General features: G+C 43.7%; 1 protein-coding gene across 2 annotated transcripts in view; it reads right to left on the reverse strand.

Annotated features, from left to right (window-relative positions):
- ELMO1 (engulfment and cell motility 1) overlaps nucleotides 1-20,555 on the reverse strand; it is a 463,885-nt gene that overhangs the window by 291,158 nt on the left and 152,172 nt on the right. For both annotated transcript variants that reach the window (XM_066585169.1, XM_066585170.1), the window contains 4 exons: nucleotides 19,807-19,885; nucleotides 11,538-11,588; nucleotides 3,313-3,435; nucleotides 2,294-2,425 (listed from right to left, as the gene is read on the reverse strand). In XM_066585169.1, the coding sequence (XP_066441266.1) occupies nucleotides 2,294-2,425; nucleotides 3,313-3,435; nucleotides 11,538-11,588; nucleotides 19,807-19,885 (385 nt within the window). The remainder of the gene's footprint in view (nucleotides 1-2,293; nucleotides 2,426-3,312; nucleotides 3,436-11,537; nucleotides 11,589-19,806; nucleotides 19,886-20,555) is intronic.

Below are 20,555 nucleotides of genomic sequence, written 5' to 3' on the forward strand. Positions count from 1 at the left end.
TAGGGGGAGGGGCCACTCTTGCCGCTATTGTGGCTTAATAGTGAGACCTGGGAACCTGAGATGCAGCCCTGCATGTTGCCCCTCGTCTGCCCTATCTGTTTCTGTGTCGTTTCCAGCACTTTCGTAGGTTTTGCAGATTTGCACAAACGAAAACTTAGCGAGCATCGGTCATATACAAAAATGCTTGAGTCGCCCATTGACTTCAATGGGGTTCGTTACTCGAAACGAACCCTCGAGCATCGTGGAAAGCTCGACTCGAGCAACGAGCACCCGAGCATTTTCGTGCTCGCTTATCTCTACATACAAACATACAGTCAGCTTTAGAAATCTTACTAATCGTGATAAAGTCTGTACAGTCTAGCATTCTTGCTGTCCAAGTCCGACTCTTGCACTGCTGGACCCTCCTCACTTCAGACTATATCAGAGCGAGATCGGGTGAATACTGGTGAATGGCTTAAAGGGGTTGTCCCGCGGCAGCAAGTGGGGTCATACACTTCTGTATGGCCATATTAATGCACTTTGTAATATACATCGTGCATTAAATATGAGCCATACAGAAGTTATTCACTTACCTGCTCCGTTGCTAGCGTCCCCGTCGCCATGGTTCCGTCTAATTTCGGTGTCTTCTTGCCTTTTTAGACGCGCTTGCGCAGATCCGTCTTCTCCCTTCTTCTCCGCTCGGCAGCATCGGCATTTTGGCTCCGCCCCCTTGTACGCATCATCGCGTAGCTCCGCCCCATGATGTGTGCCGGTTCCAGCCTCCTGATTGGCTGGAATCGGCACGTGACGGGGGCGGAGCTACGCGATGATGCGTACAAGGGGGCGGAGCCAAAATGCCGATGCTGCCGAGCGGAGCCGAAGGGAGAAGAAGGGAGAAGACGGATCTGCGCAAGCGCGTCTAAAAAGGCAAGAAGACACCGAAATTAGACGGAACCATGGCGACGGGGACGCTAGCAACGGAGCAGGTAAGTGAATAACTTCTGTATGGCTCATATTTAATGCACGATGTACATTACAAAGTGCATTAATATGGCCATACAGAAGTGTATACCCCCACTTGTTTTCGCGAGACCACCCCTTTAACACTCAGCACTGTGTGGGCAAACAGGTAACTGGTTCTTCCATCATGACAACACACTTGCCCACTCAGCACTGAGTGTTAAGCAACTTTTGACAAAAAAAAAAACACATGACACCCTCGGCCCCATCCGCCGTATTCACCCAATCTCACTCTGTAGTGGAGAAGTAAACAAAGTTTCACAGCCGTATGCTGTTCATATGAATCACCCATCACAAAATTGGTGAAAAACTGAATAACGTGTTGTAAAAAATAAAAAAATCACTGGAGCAGAACGCAACCTTCCCGCAGACATTCACCTAGCAACATAAGTTGAGTTTTCTGTTCAATTTGAACAACGTAATGCAATGTAAGAAAAGTGAATGAGATTGAAGACTTTCTGGCCCCCCTGTATATCACACACATCTGCTTGAAAGAATTGATTAGGCATCTATCGTTCAGTGTTTTCATGGTGGTAATCCAGACATTTATGGTATATATAGCAGCCATCTCATAAATATCTGATAGTGGAGTCCGCCGTCTCTTATGCCAGCTTTCATGAGAACAGGGGTCTCCTAAACTACAGTCGTGTACTAGAAACCGTGGCCTTCCAGGTTGCCAAACTGATTTTTTCTTTTCTCTGGACAATGCATCCAAAAATAATGAACAGCCAACATTTTTTAAGGACAAATCAGAAAGTCACAATATATGATAAAAATTATAAATCAGACGGGAGGGAACCTCGCATTTCTTGTCTACGAGGTAGGATGTTGTGGTGAGCACAGACCATGGCATGTGAGGGGTTAAATGTCCCTGATCAGCGCTACCTCTAATTGCTTTAATTGCTTCCCCGCTATCGCAAGGTGCTACTCTGGGTCTTCTATGTGACATCATGCTTACAGGCTCCCCCAGCCTTTTTGCAGGACATCATAAGCGCTGATCATTGAACTCTGTTATTGGCTGCAGTGCCTGTGACATCCTGGAAACTGGGACCGGACACCAGCGTAGGACACAGCAGGAGCGGGGGGGGGGGGGGGGGGGGGGAGGGGGGACTACTACATCACTATTTTATATGTTAGAGCATGGAGAGCTGGTTTTACTGTAATTCAACAACTTGGAAAATGACTTTAATGTAATTTGTTCCATTCAAACCCTGGCTAATGCTCAATATTGTGTCAATTCCTTGGATCATACATGTTTGTAACATTAAAAGAAGCAAGCAAAAAAAATACTTACAGTAAATCCCAGCTTCTTATAGTCCCTGGTGTACATAGATTTCCGTTTTTCAATGCTGCCACCAAGGTTATTCTCGTCTTGTTCTACATCAAATGCAATCCTACGTAGTTCAAATATAATATCCCTCTGGGCCTGAATGAAGAAGACATAGAAGATGACAGCAAGGTCATAAAAGCTCATTTCTGTAGAGACCGTAGTATGTCAAAAGTCATCCGCTATAATTAAAATCAAGGCAAAGAAGCAATAATTCTTCCGTAAACGGCAAACAGCTTTAGATTTTTTTTTTCCGTATCAAAAATTGTGAAGCGTTTGATTTCTGTAGGTCGAATGAATCCAATACATAGCAAACCACAGAATGCTGCTCACGGTCAGTTCCATCAGACGGGCTCTGACGTTGTTGTCTCCAGACAGTCCTATTTTCTCTTAAATGCCGATCTAAGTAGAATTATGAACAAGTCAGAGTTGATCAACTTAGATTTGATCATATTTCTGCTTAGATAAGTGATCAGGAAAGGAAAGAGAGACAAGAGACCGAATACAATAAATAATATAAGATGTCTGGTGAAAAAACCTATAGCTGTCTCAGTATTTGGGTCTGATAGTCCTTCTCAAAAATAATCTACCTCTGAATAATATAGCACCACAGAATGCTTCAGTCCCACCAAAAAAGCTGAATCTGGTCATTCAACCCAGACACGCAAATTGTATATGATGGAGAGAAAACAGTGAAGAGATTATGAGGCAGCACTATAGAGGACAGACACTCTGTTATTTGAGGTCCTTTAGTCAATTCTGAGGTCTATTCAGCCATGATCGGAGTTTTCACCAATTGCAGCTGTTGCAGGCGGGTGTCAGCTATCAAAGACAGCCGACACCCACCGTGTATGGCGTGGGCTTGGCTCCCAGGTCCACTCCATACAAACCCAACCATCGGAGGGTGTATGTGTACATCCTTTAGCACGAAGAGGATAAGTACTATAAGGGGTATACTAATGACACTTCAATTCATTTACACTTACTTGGTCCTGAGGATCCATTTTTGTCATCATCCGATCTTCCAGTAAGTTGAAGGTGAGCACTTGAAGTACATACAGCTGGTGTGCCATCTCATTATTGATCGCATTCTGTGCTCTGATTACATGCTATAGAGAATAAGTGAATACAGTAAGAGACCCGCCACAAAAGGGAAACAATTTGCTATAAATTGACTCTTTACAAAAAAACTCTCATCTGTGCTTTAGGACAGAATGATAATTGTTAAAAAAAATTGTTCAAATGAGCGAAAGTGAACGATAAAATTGTTCGATCTAAGCGTGAGCCACTGACTGAACAATAAGCGATTATAATCGTTCGCTTTTAATTAGCGCTCATTCACTTTAACATGCACTGTATAAGCAGGTGTGAATCATAGAATGGTAGAGTTGGAAGGGACCTCCAAAGTAATCTGGTCCAACCCCCTGCTCAATGCAGGATCACTAAATCATCCTAGACAGATATTTGTCCAGCCTTGTTTGAATACTTCCACTGAAGGAGAACTCACCACTTCCCATGGCAACCTGTTCCAGGGAACGACATTTAACGATACATCGTTGGCTAATTCAAAGGATCATCTGCCTGTCTAGATAGGCTGCACGAGAGTGAATGAGCTGGCGGTGGCGTCACTTGTTCGTTTAAACAAGAATCGTCTCGTCTGAAAGGACCCTAACTTGTTTGTTTTAGCAAATAATTGTATTCTCATTAAACAGTAATTCTGAAGCATTTCCTCTATTATTCCTCATAGGAATTGATAACTGTGCATTACCAGTTGGGTTTCTCTACATGCTCAGATATTGTCCAATCACTGCTGCTGGCGTCATACTGTATACAGCCCTTTGAAAAGAGTAAAGTACCAACCAACAGTCAACACAAAGTTATAAGAAGAATGCTCCAGTATTTCCATTCCATGGGGATTACAAGTATTTTCTAACAGACATGGCAGGGTGCTCTTTAAGATATTTGCTGTACTCTCTCTGCTATATCTCACTATTGCATAATGACCATCTAGTAGGAGGTCACTTCCCTTCAAGCTCTCTTCCCTGGCTGGGAAAATATAAAAAAATCCTGTATGACCGCATTATAATACTTACATGGCACATGTGGAATTTCATCTTAAAATAATTCCCATTTTCATAAAATTTTCTGCTGATTAATCCAAAGTTTTTATGAGTGTTTTTCATCAAAAGTCCATAATGTTCAACTGTAACGGATGGGTTTATTTTTCAATACATCATAATGCAGACAGTTTAACCCCTTAAAGGGGTTGTCCCGCCGCAGCAAGTGGGGTTATACACTTCTGTATGGCCATAATAATGCACTTTGTAATATACATTGTGCATTAATTATGAGCCATACAGAAGTTATAAAAAGTTTTTTACTTACCTGCTCCGTTGCTAGCGTCCTCGTTCCCATGGAGCCGACTAATTTTCGCCCTCCGATGGCCAAATTAGCCGCGCTTGCGCAGTCCGGGTCTTCTGCAGTCTTCTATGGAGCCGCTCGTGCAGAATGCAGGCTCCGTGTAGCTCCGCCCCGTCACGTGCCGATTCCAGCCAATCAGGAGGCTGGAATCGGCAATGGACCGCACAGAAGAGCTGCGGTCCACGGAGACAGAGGATCCCGGCGGCCATCTTCAGCGGTAAGTATTGAAGTCACCGGAGCGCGGGGATTAAGGTAAGCGCTCCGGTAAGCTTTCTTTACCTCCCTGCATCGGGGTTGTCTCGCGCCGACCGGGGGGGGGGTTGAAAAAAAAAAAACCCCGTTTCGGCGCGGGACAACCCCTTTAAGGACATGGCCTATTTTGGGCTTAAGGACCAAGCCTTATTTTTCAAATCTGTCACTTTATGTGCTAATAATTTCTGAATCTTTTTACTTATCGATGTGATTCTGAGATTGTTTTTTCGTGACACATTGTACTTTATGTTAGTGTAAAAATTGCATCAATAAATTTTGTCCTTAGGGAAAAAAATCCAAATTTACTGAAAATTTGGAAAAATTCACAATTTTCAAACTTTGAATTGTTCTCTTTGTAAGATAGAAAGTCAAACACCACAACATAGTTATTAATTAACATTTCCAAAAGGCCTACTTTACACAGCAATAATTTTTTAAGTGTTATTTTATTTTTTGCAGACTCCACAAAGTATATAAATTTAGCAGTAATTTTTCACATTTACTAGCAAATTTCAAAATCTGAAATTTTTAAGGACCAATACAGTTCGGACATGGATTTTAAGAGCCTGTATATTGGAATCCCCCATGAATTGCCCCATTTTAAAATCTGCACCCTTCAAAGTATTCAAAATGGCATTTAGAAAGTTTATTTACCCTTTAGATGTTTTACAGGAATTAAAGGAATGTGCATCAAAACTTAGAAGAGTTCCATTTTTCTACAGATTTTCAATATAAAATCTTTTTTTTCTATAAAACTGCAGGAGTTAGCAAAGAAATAAAACTTGGAATGTATTACCCAGATTCCGCAGTTTTTAGAAATGCCCCATATGTGGACGTAACCTGTTGTATGGGCACATGGCAGGACTCAGAAGGAAAGGAGTGCTTCTTGGCTTTTTGAATGCAGATTTTGCTGGAATAATTTTCAGACCCCATGTAGTGTTTGCAGTGCCCCTGAGGTGCCAGTGCATTTGAAGCCCCCCAACAACTGACCCCATTTTGGAAACTACACCCCTCAGGGAATTTTTTAAGAGGTGTAGTGAGCGGTTTGAACCCACAGTTGTTTGAAGATTTTTTTTAACAGTTTGAGTTCAATACAAAATAATCAAATTTTTCACATAATGTTTAGCTTTAGGGCCAGATTTTTATTTTTTACCAGGGGCAGAAGGAGAAAATGTAGTCCGTAATGCGTTACCCAATTACTCTCGAGCACGGAAATGCCCCATATGTGGACGTAACCTGTTGTATGGGCACATGGCAGGACTCAGAAGGAAAGGAGTGCTTCTTGGCTTTTTGAATGCAGATTTTGCTGGAATAATTTTCAGACCCCATGTAGTGTTTGCAGTGCCCCTGAGGTACTAGTGCATTTGAAACCCCCAACAACGAACCCCATTTTAGAAACTAGACCTCTTAGGGAATTTATTAAGGGGTGTAGTGAGCGGTTTAAACCCACAGGTGTTTGAGGAATTTTTTTAACAATTTGAGTTGAGAACAAAAAAATTCAAATTTTTCCAATAATGTTCAGCTTTAGGCCCAGATTTTAATTTTTTACCAGGGGCAAAAGGAGATGAAGTACCCCATGATGTGTTACCCAACAGGGAAATGCCCCATATATGGATGTAAACTGTTGTTAGGGCGCAGGGCTCAGAAGGGAAGGACTTGGCATGTGGTTTATGTACAAGCTGTGCAAAGTACATCAGGGTAAAACGTCAGGGTAATAATAAAATTAAAATTTCAGGGACGTGTGGTAGATTTTAAAACAATTTTTTATACACAGGCCGGGTTGTGTGGGGCACAACACTGGTTTCACAGTGGTATACAGTGTCTTTTTTTATCCCCTGTTTATAGCAGACTCTGCATCTCTTTTGGGTCCTTCCCTTCGTCGCAGTGGAGGGAATTTCACTGGGAAAATGCTGCCCTGGTACAATCCTCGTGGCCTCGCTTCCAGAAGTACTGGGCCTCTCCCCCACCTCCTGGTCCCCAAATATTAGGTCCTTTATTACTTCTTCCTGAGATTCAAGGAATGCCCCCCTATGGCCTGCACCTCAGAACAACACGTAGGCATTATACGGTGCCCTCTGTACGAGGTGCACGGCCAGTTTTTGTACCACACCCGTGTTTTCCGCATGGATTTATACGGCTCCAGTACCTCGTCTGATAGATCTACCCCTCCAATGTACTTATTATAGTCGAGGTCTAGTTTGGGGGTCTCTGCACTGGTACCTCGTACTGGGCAGGGGGTACTGCTGGGGCCGTGTATTGTCGTCAACATAAGGGCATCCCTCTTATCCTTATATTTGACGCACAATACATTGTCGCTGCATTGGGCCCGGCTCTCACCCCTTCTGAGCAGTTGCCCAAGCAGCGTCTTAGGGAGGCTTTTTTGATTTTTCCGAACAGTGCCACATGCCACTGTTTCTCTGGCACTGAAACGGGGACACTGGTATAAAAGTTATCCAGGCACAGATGGTAACCCTGGTCTAATAGTGGGTGCACCAGTTCCCACACTAGTTTTCCTGTTACTCTTAGCACGGGGGGGGGGGGGCGTTCTGAGGGCTCAATTTTAGTGTCCTTCCCCTCGGAAGTGCGGAACTTGTGGATGTACCCCGATGCACCTTCGCACAGCTTGTACAACTTCACGCCATACCGTGCCCGCTTACTGGGCAGGTACTGGTGGAATTTTAGCCTCCCCTTGAAGTGTACCAGGGACTCATCTACTGCAATATTTATCTCTGGGGTATACGCCTGGGCAAACTTGGAGTTAAAATAGTCTATTACGGGCCTGATTTTATACAACCGATCATAATTGGGGTGATCGCTGGGGGGGCACTGCTGGTTCTTATTATAGTGCAGGAATTTTAGAATGCTTTCAAAGCGCGTACTCGACATCGCCATGCAGAACATTGGGGTGTGGTACAAAATATCGGTAGACCAGTACGCCCTGATTGTTGGCTTCGTTATTAGCCCCATAGTTAATATAAGCCCCGCAACTTTTTTAAATCTCTGGTGCATCCACTGGAGTCCATCTATCGGGTCTGGCGTAGCTGGAATTGGGATTTACTTCTATAAAATTCTGGGCATACAAATTAGTCTGGGTAACAATATGGGCAATAAACTCTTCTGAAAAAAAAACTTGAAGAAGTCCTTCCCTCTGAGCCCTTCCGTATCAAATTGAATCCCTGGGTTCCCAATAAAATCAGGGATCTGGGGTCTGAAATCTTCAGGGGTACTCCAGTGAGCATCAGATATATTGGGGTCAGCGGCAGTTCTTGGATGCCTTCTCGGGGGTGCAGGGAGCTCATACTCGCTTGATAATGATGATGATGAGTCAGAAAATGCCAAAAAAATGGGGTCATCACCACTATCGGAGTCTGATGCAATGATTGCATACGCTTCCTCTGCAGTTTACCTCCTGCAGGCCATAGTAATATAAAATTGGGCACACAGGGAAAAAGTTTTATTGGATAGGACACTGCGGGATGGGGTGACCACGGGACGGGGTCAGAAAGACAGCGGAAACGTATGTGGTGTATTTCACACTGAACAATATGGCACTGAGCATACGTTGTGTTTTTTTTTTTTTTTTTACACTGACAGACTAAACGCTACACTATTAACTACACGCAACACACTAGACAGACTAACTACACGCTACACTGACTAATGACGGGTGACGGGATAGGTAATGAAATGGGAACAGAAACTTTTTTTTTTTTTTTTTTACACAGACGAATACACTGACACTACACGGACTAACGACACGCTACACACTAGACGGACTAACTACATGCTACGCTAACTAATGACGGGTGACGGGATAGGTAATGAAATGATATCGGGAACTTATTTTTGTTTTTTTGTATTTTTTTTTTTTACACAGACGAATACACTAGACGGACTAACTACACGCTACACTAACTAATGACGGGTAACAGGATAGGTAACGGAATGGTAACAAACTGAACTTTTTTTCTTTTTTACACCAAGGGATACAGACACTACACGCTGCGCTACGCTACACTGCTGATCACACACTACAGGTCACTCACTACACTACACTTCTGATCCCTCACTCACTACACTTCTGATCACACACTACAGGTCACAGCTACACTACAGGTCACTCACTACACTACACTTCTGATTACTCACTCACTACACTGCTGATCACTATACTATACTACACTACACTGCTGATCACACACTACAGGTCACTCACTACACTACACTTCTGATTACTCACTCACTACACTGCTGATCACTATACTATACTACACTACACTGCTGATCACTCACTCACTACACTGCTGATCACTACACTACACTACACTGCTGATCACTCACTCACTACACTGCTGATCACTCACTCACTACACTGCTGATCACTACACTGCTGATCACTCACTCACTACTGATCACTACACTACACTGCTGATCACTACACTACACTGCTGATCACTCACTCACTACACTACACTGCTGATCACTCACTCACTACACTACACTGCTGATCACTCACTCACTACACTACACTGCTGATCACTCACTCACTACACTACACTGCTGATCACTCACTACACTACACTGCTGATCACTCACTCACTACACTACACTGCTGATCACTCACTCACTACACTACACTGCTGATCACTCACTCACTACACTACACTGCTGATCACTCACTCACTACACTACACTGCTGATCACTCACTCACTACACTGCTGATCACTCACTCACTACACTACACTGCTGATCACTCACTACACTACACTGCTGATCACTCACTACACTACACTGCTGATCACTCACTACACTACACTGCTGATCACTCACTACACTACACTGCTGATCACTCACTACACTACACTGCTGATCACTCACTCACTACACTACACTACTGATCACTCACTCACTACACTACACTGCTGATCACTCACTCACTACACTACACTGCTGATCACTCACTCACTACACTGCTGATCACTCACTCACTACACTACACTGCTGATCACTCACTCACTACACTACACTGCTGATCACTCACTCACTACACTACACTGCTGATCACTCACTCACTACACTACACTGCTGATCACTCACTCACTACACTACACTGCTGATCACTCACTCACTACACTACACTGCTGATCACTCACTCACTACACTGCTGATCACTCACTCACTACACTACACTGCTGATCACTCACTCACTACACTACACTGCTGATCACTCACTACACTACACTGCTGATCACTCACTCACTACACTACACTGCTGATCACTCACTCACTACACTACACTGCTGATCACTCACTCACTACACTACACTGCTGATCACTCACTCACTACACTACACTGCTGATCACTCACTCACTACACTGCTGATCACTCACTCACTACACTGCTGATCACTCACTCACTACACTGCTGATCACTCACTCACTACACTACACTGCTGATCACTCACTCACTACACTAAACTGCTGATCACTCACTCACTACACTACACTGCTGATCACTCACTCACTACAGTACACTGCTGATCACTCACTACACTACACTGCTGATCACTCACTACACTACACTGCTGATCACTCACTCACTACACTACACATCACTCACTCACTACACTACACTACTGATCACTCACTCACTACACTACACTGCTGATCACTCACTCACTACACTGCTGATCACTCACTCACTACACTACACTGCTGATCACTCACTCACTACAGTACACTGCTGATCACTCACTACACTACACTGCTGATCACTCACTCACTACACTACACTGCTGATCACTCACTACACTACACTACACTGCTGATCACTCACTACACTACACTACACTGCTGATCACTCACTCACTACACTACACTACACTGCTGATCACTCACTCACTCCCTGCCTAATCTACACTCTAATCACTCGTTTTTTCCACAGATTACACAGCACGTGCTCTCTCTACAAGCACCAGAAACACACTGAGGTGCTTGCAGACAGAGACCCTACTGTAAACAGCGCGAACTCCGCTGCCGCTCTGATTGGTCAGGGAGTTTTTCCCTGACCAATCACAGCGATTGTGGGGGAGGGACCACTGTGATTGGTCCCTAGCCCGGAAGCGGAGCTTGTCTGCTGACTATGTCAACAGACATCACTGCTGTGTCGCCGCGATTGTCACCACGGCGACACTTTAATGACATGATGTACCGGTACGTCATGTTGCGGGAAGTACCCCGCTCCCATGACGTACCGGTACGTCATGGGGAGGGAAGGGGTTAAACAATCCTTCCCTTTATCAAAAGTTTGCCACTAATGAACCGATTGACCCAATGTCATTAGCAGTGAAGCAGCCCACGAGTGTTACTTTCTGTACTACAGTCCATATAGAGAGGGCTACTCACTGCAGCCCCTCTCTGATCCGGTAAAGGGATCTTACTCCACTACATCTTAATGTGGATGACCTAATAGGAACGTGAGGCGGGTTTGCTTACAGCACACAACACCTTCATCGTCTAATCCCAAACAATACTTACAGTAAGAATGATGGAACGCAGCTGCTTCTGTGTTAATATGTTTGCCATCTCCTGTTGTGAAGAAGAAAAAACAGATATAAATATGTTATACTACTTGTAGTAGATCATCTGTATTATGGCATCCATTAGAATGCGAATGGTAGAAGCAGATTACTAGCATACAAGAAAGGCCAAACGTGAAAATGTTGTTTTTTTATATATGGAAAAACATCCAAAAAGTTAAATCAATTGTGTTCTTTGATATACTATTCCAGGAAAAGACAGATTCCACCATTCAATGTAGCGCTTAGAGCAGTGTGTGCTGCAGTACGTTGGGTTTGCTTTTGCGTTTCTGCCAGGGTAGCAGGTTTATTTCATATAGCTAGATGTGCTGCCATGTTTTTCATTTTTTTTGCTTTGTACATTTGGAGGAGTAGCTGCTTCAATACTCCCAGTTCTATCCAGCTGTACAAGGCTTTTTATTAGAGCGGGGTGTGTGTAGGATCCTCCTGGAACAGTCAATCTGTAGACCTAGATCCAGGAGAGGTAAGTATTCATGTAAAGTTCTATGCAAAGAGGTCACCTTGACATTGACAGATGGGCTCTCCCAATTTGATCAAAATGTTTGCTGAACACCAAAAATGTATAGAAAACCTAGTAGTAACACAATTCTAAATAATCCATATATTTAATGTTTCCATATGCACTGTATGAAGTGTACTGCTGTATGTTGTGCTCTTTTCAAAATAGGGCCATTACATTCCAAATCATCCCATCTCTCAACCAGACCACCTCAGATTTTCATGAAATTGCATAGGATGATAGAGGGCGTAAAGTAACTAATAGATATAAAATTGCAGCCCCTAGTGATACACAGTATTAATACAGAAGGGTTAAAACATGAGAAAAATGTGAAGTTTATACTTACCAGGTCAACCAAAAAACAATTATAGTAGAACTTTCATTTTGGTCTTGTTTTAAAGCGAATGGAGCACATGTTTCATTACAAATATACAATATAGTAGCATAGCATGTAAGGCTGAAAAGAGACACATGTCCATTCATTCTCTCCCCCCCAATGTTGGTAGGCAAAAACCCCCAATGGAGGTAGAAGCCAATTTTCCCTATTTAAGGGGAAAAAAATCCTTCCAGAGTCTAATCTGCCAATTGGAATAATCCCTGGATAACCAACCCTACTGAATGTCTAAACAAAGTGTGTGTTCAAATTTTTTGGGGAATAAAGTATGTAATACAGGTAAATGTGATCTCTCCTTGATGCAAGTTTCATTTTGGGATGGCTCCACGCCGTATAAAGATATATTATACTGTAACTAGCACAGAAATTAGTATTAAAAGGAAGTGATCTAAGCTTACTCTAAGAACAAACTGCCCACCATGGGCAGAAAAAGACAATACTTTCACAATAAAGCAAGAACATGTCAGGCAGCATTGCCAAGCAGCGGGGAATCTAGTATAGAAATAACAATACAACAACACTCACATATCACGGAGACAAGCATGCACATACATACTTCTGTATTAAAGAGTAGACTCACGCTGAGAGGAAAATCAAGAATGTCAATGCTGTCCTCTATGTAATGCTGAAAAGTAGAGCCGAGTGCAGCAACAAGAGGAGACAATGTAAAGCATCTCAAAGTTTGCATTTTCCACAAAAAGACACAAACATTTATTTGAGCTATTAACCCCTTAATGACGTGGCCCCTTTTTCTTTTTCCATTTTCGTTTTTTCCTTCCCCCTTCAAAAAAATTGTAAGTCCTTTATTTATCCATCAACGTCGCTGTATGAGCGCTTGTTTTTTGCGGGACGAGTTGTATTTTTAAATGATGCCATTTATTGTATCATATATAATGTACTGAAAAACTTTAAAAAATTTTAAGTGGAGTAAAATGAAAAAAAAAATGACATTCTGTTATCTTTCAACGCGTCTTGTTTCTACTGCAACAAAAGTGACATGATAACTTTATTCTATGGGTCGGTACGATTACTACAATCCCAAACTTGTATAGGTTTTTTTTTTTTTACTGTACTACTCTTTTTTCAAAGACATTTAATTTTTTTCAATGATTTTCTGCAGGCATTTTGTGCGCGCAATAACTTTATTTTTTTGTCGACATAGTTAAGCAAGGGCTCATTTTTTGCAGGATGTCCTGTAGTTTCAGATAGTACCAATTCGGAATACATACGACTTTTTGATCGCTTTTTATTGCGTTTTTTCTGGGAAACAGTGTAACTAAAAAAGTGCATTTCTGGCGTTCTTTAGTTTTTTTTTTCTCCGGACGACGTTTACCGTGCGGGAAAATAATGTGCTACTTTGATAGATCGGACTTTTACGCATGCGGCGATACCAAATACATATTTTTATTTTATGATTTAGATTTTTTAATAAGAGATATGGCAAAAGGGGGGTGAGATTTAAACTTTTTTTTTTTTACAATTAATAAAACTTTATTGGTTTTTTTTTTTTTTACTTTACTTCAAAGTCCCCCGGGGGACTACAACCAGCGATGCTTTGATCGCTCCTGCAGTATGACGTCATACTGCCATTTGACAGGCAGTCTATCAAGCCACCCTACGGGGATGGCTTGATAGGCAGTCTGCTAAGGCAGCCCTGGGGCCTTTCAGAAGGCCCCCAGCTGCCATGACACCTGCACGGCTCCCCCAATCTCACTACGGGTTAATAGCCGCGATTGGCCGAACGCGGCTATTGCCTGCGGGTATCAGCTGCCCCGTGACCTCTTTGCATACATACCCCGACGCTCCATGACGTACCCTTACGTCCTGGAGCAGGAAGGGGTTAATATTACTAAATGCTGTAGTTAACGCTTCTTTTTAAATTTTAGTAACAACTAAATTATGACATTTTTATGACTCACAACTTATAGAGCCCTCTAAAATTTCCATACTAAGCTGCAGATCCTTCCATTGTAACTCAGTAGGCTATTTACACATCTCTGGCATGAAGATTAGGATTGTTTTATATAAAAGAGGTGCAAATAAGGAGAAAAGGTAAGTATTATTATTATTGTTAGTCATTTAGTGGTTTATGCCCCTCGATAAGCTCCCTCCATGTTTTTCGGTTTTCCACTGCTTCTTTCAGTTGCGTGACATCTATGCCAATAAGGGAGATGGGATAAATCCTCCATCCATCTCTCTTATTTGCATATTACCCAGAGGAGCGTGCATGGCCATTTGAGTCTCCTGACTCACCGTATATAGTTGTTCTCTTTGGTGGCCAGGACTTCTTTTGCCACTGATTTGTCCAAGCATTATTGATTTTTCTAGCAACTCTGCTCACATTAAATGGCCAAAATGCAGGGGCCCGGGCCCAGCCATTTTGACCTGCAGGAGCCTGGGCCCGGCCATCTTGGCCTGCAGGAGCCTTGGGCCCGGCCATCTTGGCCTGCAGGAGCCTTGGGCCCGGCCATCTTGGCCTGCAGGAGCCTTGGGCCCGGCCATCTTGGCCTGCAGGAGCCTTGGGCCCGGCCATCTTGGCCTGCAGGAGCCTTGGGCCCGGCCATCTTGGCCTGCAGGAGCCTTGGGCCCGGCCATCTTGGCCTGCAGGAGCCTTGGGCCCGGCCATCTTGGCCTGCAGGAGCCTTGGGCCCGGCCATCTTGGCCTGCAGGAGCCTTGGGCCCGGCCATCTTGGCCTGCAGGAGCCTTGGGCCCGGCCATCTTGGCCTGCAGGAGCCTTGGGCCCGGCCATCTTGGCCTGCAGGAGCCTTGGGCCCGGCCATCTTGGCCTGCAGGAGCCTTGGGCCCGGCCATCTTGGCCTGCAGGAGCCTTGGGCCCGGCCATCTTGGCCTGCAGGAGCCTGGGCCTGGTCGCCTTTCCCTTCAGTGATATATTGGGTCCTATACGATTCAGGACTTTTCTGTTTGTTATTCTTGCTGTCCAGGGCATAGCAGCAGCTTTCGCCAGCACCACATCTCAAATGCATCAATCCTCCTTCTATCAACCTTTTTTTGCAGTCCAGTTTCACATCCAAACATGGCTATGGGGATGGTTTGCACTATCCCGTGTTTAGTTGCTATACTGATATCCTAACTTTTCCAGATATTCTGGCCCAGTGCTATCCTACATTTTATCTCTAGCATAGATTCTCCAGCCTGGTCAATTTTTGAGCCACGGAAGATGAAGTCTGGCATGCATTCTATGACCTCACTGTCGATTTGGATTTAAATTTGGCCATTTTTTGCCGTTGTCATAATTTTTTTCTTCTTTAAATTCAGGTAGAGACCAATTTTTTTCCATTTCAGTTTTAATCTATCTATCTATCTATCTATCTATCTATCTATCTATCTATATATATATATATATATATAGACGAAAGCCCTCACTGACTCACTCACTGACGCGCCAAAAATTCTCCAACTTCCCGATGTTGTAGAAACATGAATTTTGGCACAAGCATAGATTATCTCCAAAACAGGAAAAGTAATTGGGTCCCAACTCGATTATTCAATTCTAGCGCAAAAAAATTAGTGTCGAAATTTAACGTAATCTAAATCTCTCACTTCCCAATGTCATAGAAACTTAACATTTGGCACGGGCATAGAATATGTCATAAATTTTACGTACGGAATGTAATTTTCTCACTTCCCAATGTCATAGAAACTCGAAATTTGGCAGGAGCATTGATTATGTCATAAATAGGAAAAGCTAATGGGTCCCAACTCGATTATTTAATTCTATGCGCAAAAGAATTAGCGTCCAAATTTTACGTACGGAATGTAATTTTCTCACTTTCCGGTGTCATAGAAACGTGAAATTTGGCACGAGCATTGATTATGTCATAAATAGGAAGAGCTAATGGGTCCCAACTCGATTATTCAATTCTATGCGCAAAAGAATTAGCGTCCAAATTTTACGTACGGAATGTAATTTTCTCACTTTCCGGTGTCATAGAAACGTGAAATTTGGCATGAGCATTGATTATGTCATAAATAGGAAAAGCTAATGGGTCCCAACTCGATTATTCAATTATATGCACAAAAGAATTAGCATCCAAATTTTACGTACGGAATGTAATTTTCTCACTTTCCGGTGTCATAGAAACGTGAAATTTGGCACGAGCATTGATTGTGTCATAAATAGGAAAAGCTAATGGGTCCCAACTCAATTATTAAATTCTATGCGCAAAAGAATTAGCGTCCAAATTTTACGTACGGAATGTAATTTTCTCACTTTCCGGTGTCATAGAAACGTGAAATTTAGCACGAGCATTGATTATGTCATAAATAGGAAAAGCTAACGGGTCCCAACTCGATTATTTAATTCTAGCGCAAAAGAATTAGCGTCGAAATTTTACGTAAGGAATCTAATTCTCTCACTTCTTGGTGTCATAGAAACATGAAATTTGAAACGGGCATTGATTATGTCATAAATAGGAAAAGTTAATGGGTCCCAACTCGATTATTCAATTCTAGCGCAAAAGAACTAGCGTCGAAATTTTACGTAAGGAATCTAATTCTCTCACTTCTTGGTGTCATAGAAACATGAAATTTGAAACGGGCATTGATTATGTCATAAATAGGAAAAGTTAATGGGTCCCACCTCGATTGTTCAATTCTAAGCGCAAAAGAATTAGCGTCCACATATTACGTACGAAATCGAATTCTCTCACTTCCCGATGTCATAGAAACTTGAAATATGGCACGGGCATTGATTATGTCATAAATAGGAAAAGTTAGTGGGTCCCGACTCGATTATTCAATTCTAAGTGCAAAAGAATTAGCGTCCAAATTTTACGTATGGAATCTAATTCTCTCACTTCCTGATGTCATTTTATATAAAGGAAACGTCGCATGGTTACCTCCCCGTGGTGTTTCCTGGGTAGCGCAGAGAACTATACAAAATGGTGAACATATGTTTTTCCCGGTATCTCTAAAGTAACCACGACTTCATAAGATTTTCCGTGTGAACACCAGATAAACACCAGTACCAAACTAACTCGGGCGAAGCCGGGTATATCAGCTAGTCTTACATATTAGCGGCTTCAGACTTGCTTCTGTTTCTGCAAGCAGAGTTGTGTCATATGCGTGGCACAAGTAGTGGAGAGAGTCTGCTGTATCCCATTTTCTAATTCAATGCCAAGAATGCCGTTAAGATTTTAATAGGCATTAGTTTGGTGTTGGGTTTGTTCCTCTGTATGCAGTAATATTTTTGTACTACTCGGGATTCTTTTGTTAAATTAAATCCCCATTGTCAATTAGTTCAAAAAGTCTGAATGAGCAAAAACTATTCAGTGGTAACAATATGCAAAAAAAAACCACTTTCTCGCTTGTGTCAATCGGGGACACAGCAAAGACCGTGGGATATAGCTACTGACACTAGGAGGCGGCACTAAGCAAAAAAGTGTTAGCTCCGCCCATTGGCTATATTCCCTCCTGCCGACACAAGGCTAATCAGTTTCTAGCTTTGTATCTGTAGGAGAAGGACTGTCTCCCCAGCATGGGCTTAATGGATGGGCCAGGGCTAACAGGGAGACAGGCTCTCCTCATTAACCCAACCGAGGAGGGCGAACAGTTCAGGAGTTGTTCCGGCTGTTGTCTGCCCGACCCCTTCAGAAGAAAAGGAGGCACATCCAGAGTTTCTGCATGTGGCCCGCCAGCTAGAGTCCCTCGTATTTTTTGCAGGGGTTCGGATCCCCTCTGCGTGTGGGGTAGGCGATGTTAGGGGGAAGGCTCTGCTGAAGCTGGGGAGCTGCCATCTTCAGGAGTCTGATTGGGGGGCAGAGAGCTGAGTATGTCCCTCCTCTTTTTTTGTTTCTGGTAAAGGAGTGGGTCCTTAGGGTGGGTGGGGAGATGGTAGCATGGTTGAGTTTTCCCAGCTGGGGGGTGGTGGGGTGTTTCCCCTCTTTTTCCTCCCTTATTCATTCCGGTGGGATAGCTGTGTATTCAGCTGTGCTGGGAGGTGGACAGGACTACTGTTCTGCTGAGGCTGCATTCCTTCCACTTGGTGAAGAGCAGCTGCATAGGAGTTCTGTGCGGGGGGTGGGGGTGGGGGCAGCTGACCCTCTATTCCTCTCTCCCTCCTCTCCCTGTCTCTTCCAAACTCCCCTCCAGGTCCTCGGTCATTCCCCCATCCCCCTTCCCCGATGCTGGGACGGCAGCAGGCTATGACAGGAGTATTTGGGGTGGCGCGGCAAGTCGCTTCCTCCAGGGGGTTTCCTGCTGGTGGGGGGGCAGCTGCGGAGTTAACTGGTGCGGTGGAGCTCTTCATTGGATGTGCCCTAGGATACCTGATGCTCTAGTCGGGCCGGCGCTGACTTCCGAGACGGAGTGTTGTTTCCGGCAAGAGTGTTGCGCCACCTGCATGATGCGGGGGTCGTGGTTTCGGCAGCGCCGGGCACGGGCTTCTGTAGCCTACCACCCCACTCCAGGAAGTGTGTACAGTGTGGAAGCGGGGAGCCTCTGGTGCTGCTATTATGGGCTAAGTGGCACCCAGGCCCCGATGACAGTAGTCTGGCAACACCCTCGACGGGTGGAATCACCCAGGGGAATCAAGGGAGTAGGTGTAGCTCTGCTCGCCTATCAGCGCATAGCGCGCCCATTTTAAATCCTCCCTGTCCTCTAACCTTTATGCTCTATCCTGGCAGCTGTCCTCAGGAGCTCATTGCAGTGGACAGCACTCTGCGGCTTCCCAGACCACATCTGGAACAAGGGTAAGCTCTGCATGGCAACCAGTTCCCTGCTGCTGTACCCCCTTCTGCAGGTGGAGTCACAATAGTTGGCATTGAGCGTGCATAAATGGTTATTCCTGTGAATTCCCAGCATCATGTCTGACCCCAGAGCTCAGGAATCTGGACTGGGACCAGCGAGAATTACGCATTATGCTTGCTATGATCTTTCTCGTCTCGTCATTGGTGGGGACAGCACCCACCCCTTATTTATATGACAGGTTATTTTGTCCTGACCAGGACCCTGGTTCTGTAAGTTGCACATGGTGCTGTGTTTTCGTTACAGTTATAGCCTTTGTGTCATATTGCTACGATTGTTGTCTTTTCGTTCCCGCGTGGCTACTCCTACTGCTGGCATACAAAGTGATTAGACAGGTGTCGGCAGGAGGGAATATAGCCAGTGAGCGGAGCTAACACTATTTTGCTTAGGGTCACCTCCTAGTGGCAGTAGCTATATCCCACAGTCATTGCTGTTTCCCCCAATGACGAGACGAGAAAGAGATTTTATGGCGAGTAAAAAATCCTCTTTTATTCACCGCCCCTCCCCCATTCAATTATTTTTCTCTGTGTGCCCTCCTCAAGACATACCTGTCCTGTTGCATCAGGGGCTTTGAGGAATAATGCATTGATCACTGCAATAGCGTATGTCTGAATCTCTTGATCTGTCCTGGGGGCAAAGCATATATAAAACATCAACAAACTATATGCTGCAAACTACAAAAAAAAAGTTTCCATTAGTACATTAATAATGGAGTATAAAACTGAAACTCCATTCAAAAGGATATAAGTCCCCATATTTTTCTACTCATTATCAGTCCACCGGATCCTCCTACGTAAGGGCTCAATCACACAGGTGTATTTTTTATGTGCACAATACGCAGTGACTAGAACTGATTGATTTCAATGGGCTGATTTACATCTGCGTATTTTTCACAAGATTACGGTCGCATGAAAAAAGGCAGCATAGCATGTCCCATTTTCATCTGTATTACTCACCGAAATAAGCCATAGAAGAGAATGAGCTAGCGCAAATACGCAGTTAATTCGCATCAAAACAATGGGCCTTTCTGCGTTTTTTTGCACTTGGTAATATGCTGCATATCTATATGTACACAAACACCGCACAAGGGTCGAAATATGCAAGAAATATGTGATTTTCGGTCCGTGAATACACTGCATATTCATGGACTGAAAAATGCTTTCGCCCGTGTAAATGGGCCTTTAGTCCAAATGTTAAAAATTCTTAATAACTCTGAGAATATCAAACGCTAGTGAAAATAAAAGCTTGTGTTGCTGCACGGTGTAAAAATAAGGGACGGCAGCAATCAAGTTGTAGA

Source organism: Eleutherodactylus coqui, chromosome 12 (assembly GCF_035609145.1).
Source record: "Eleutherodactylus coqui strain aEleCoq1 chromosome 12, aEleCoq1.hap1, whole genome shotgun sequence".
Taxonomy (NCBI): domain Eukaryota; kingdom Metazoa; phylum Chordata; class Amphibia; order Anura; family Eleutherodactylidae; genus Eleutherodactylus; species Eleutherodactylus coqui.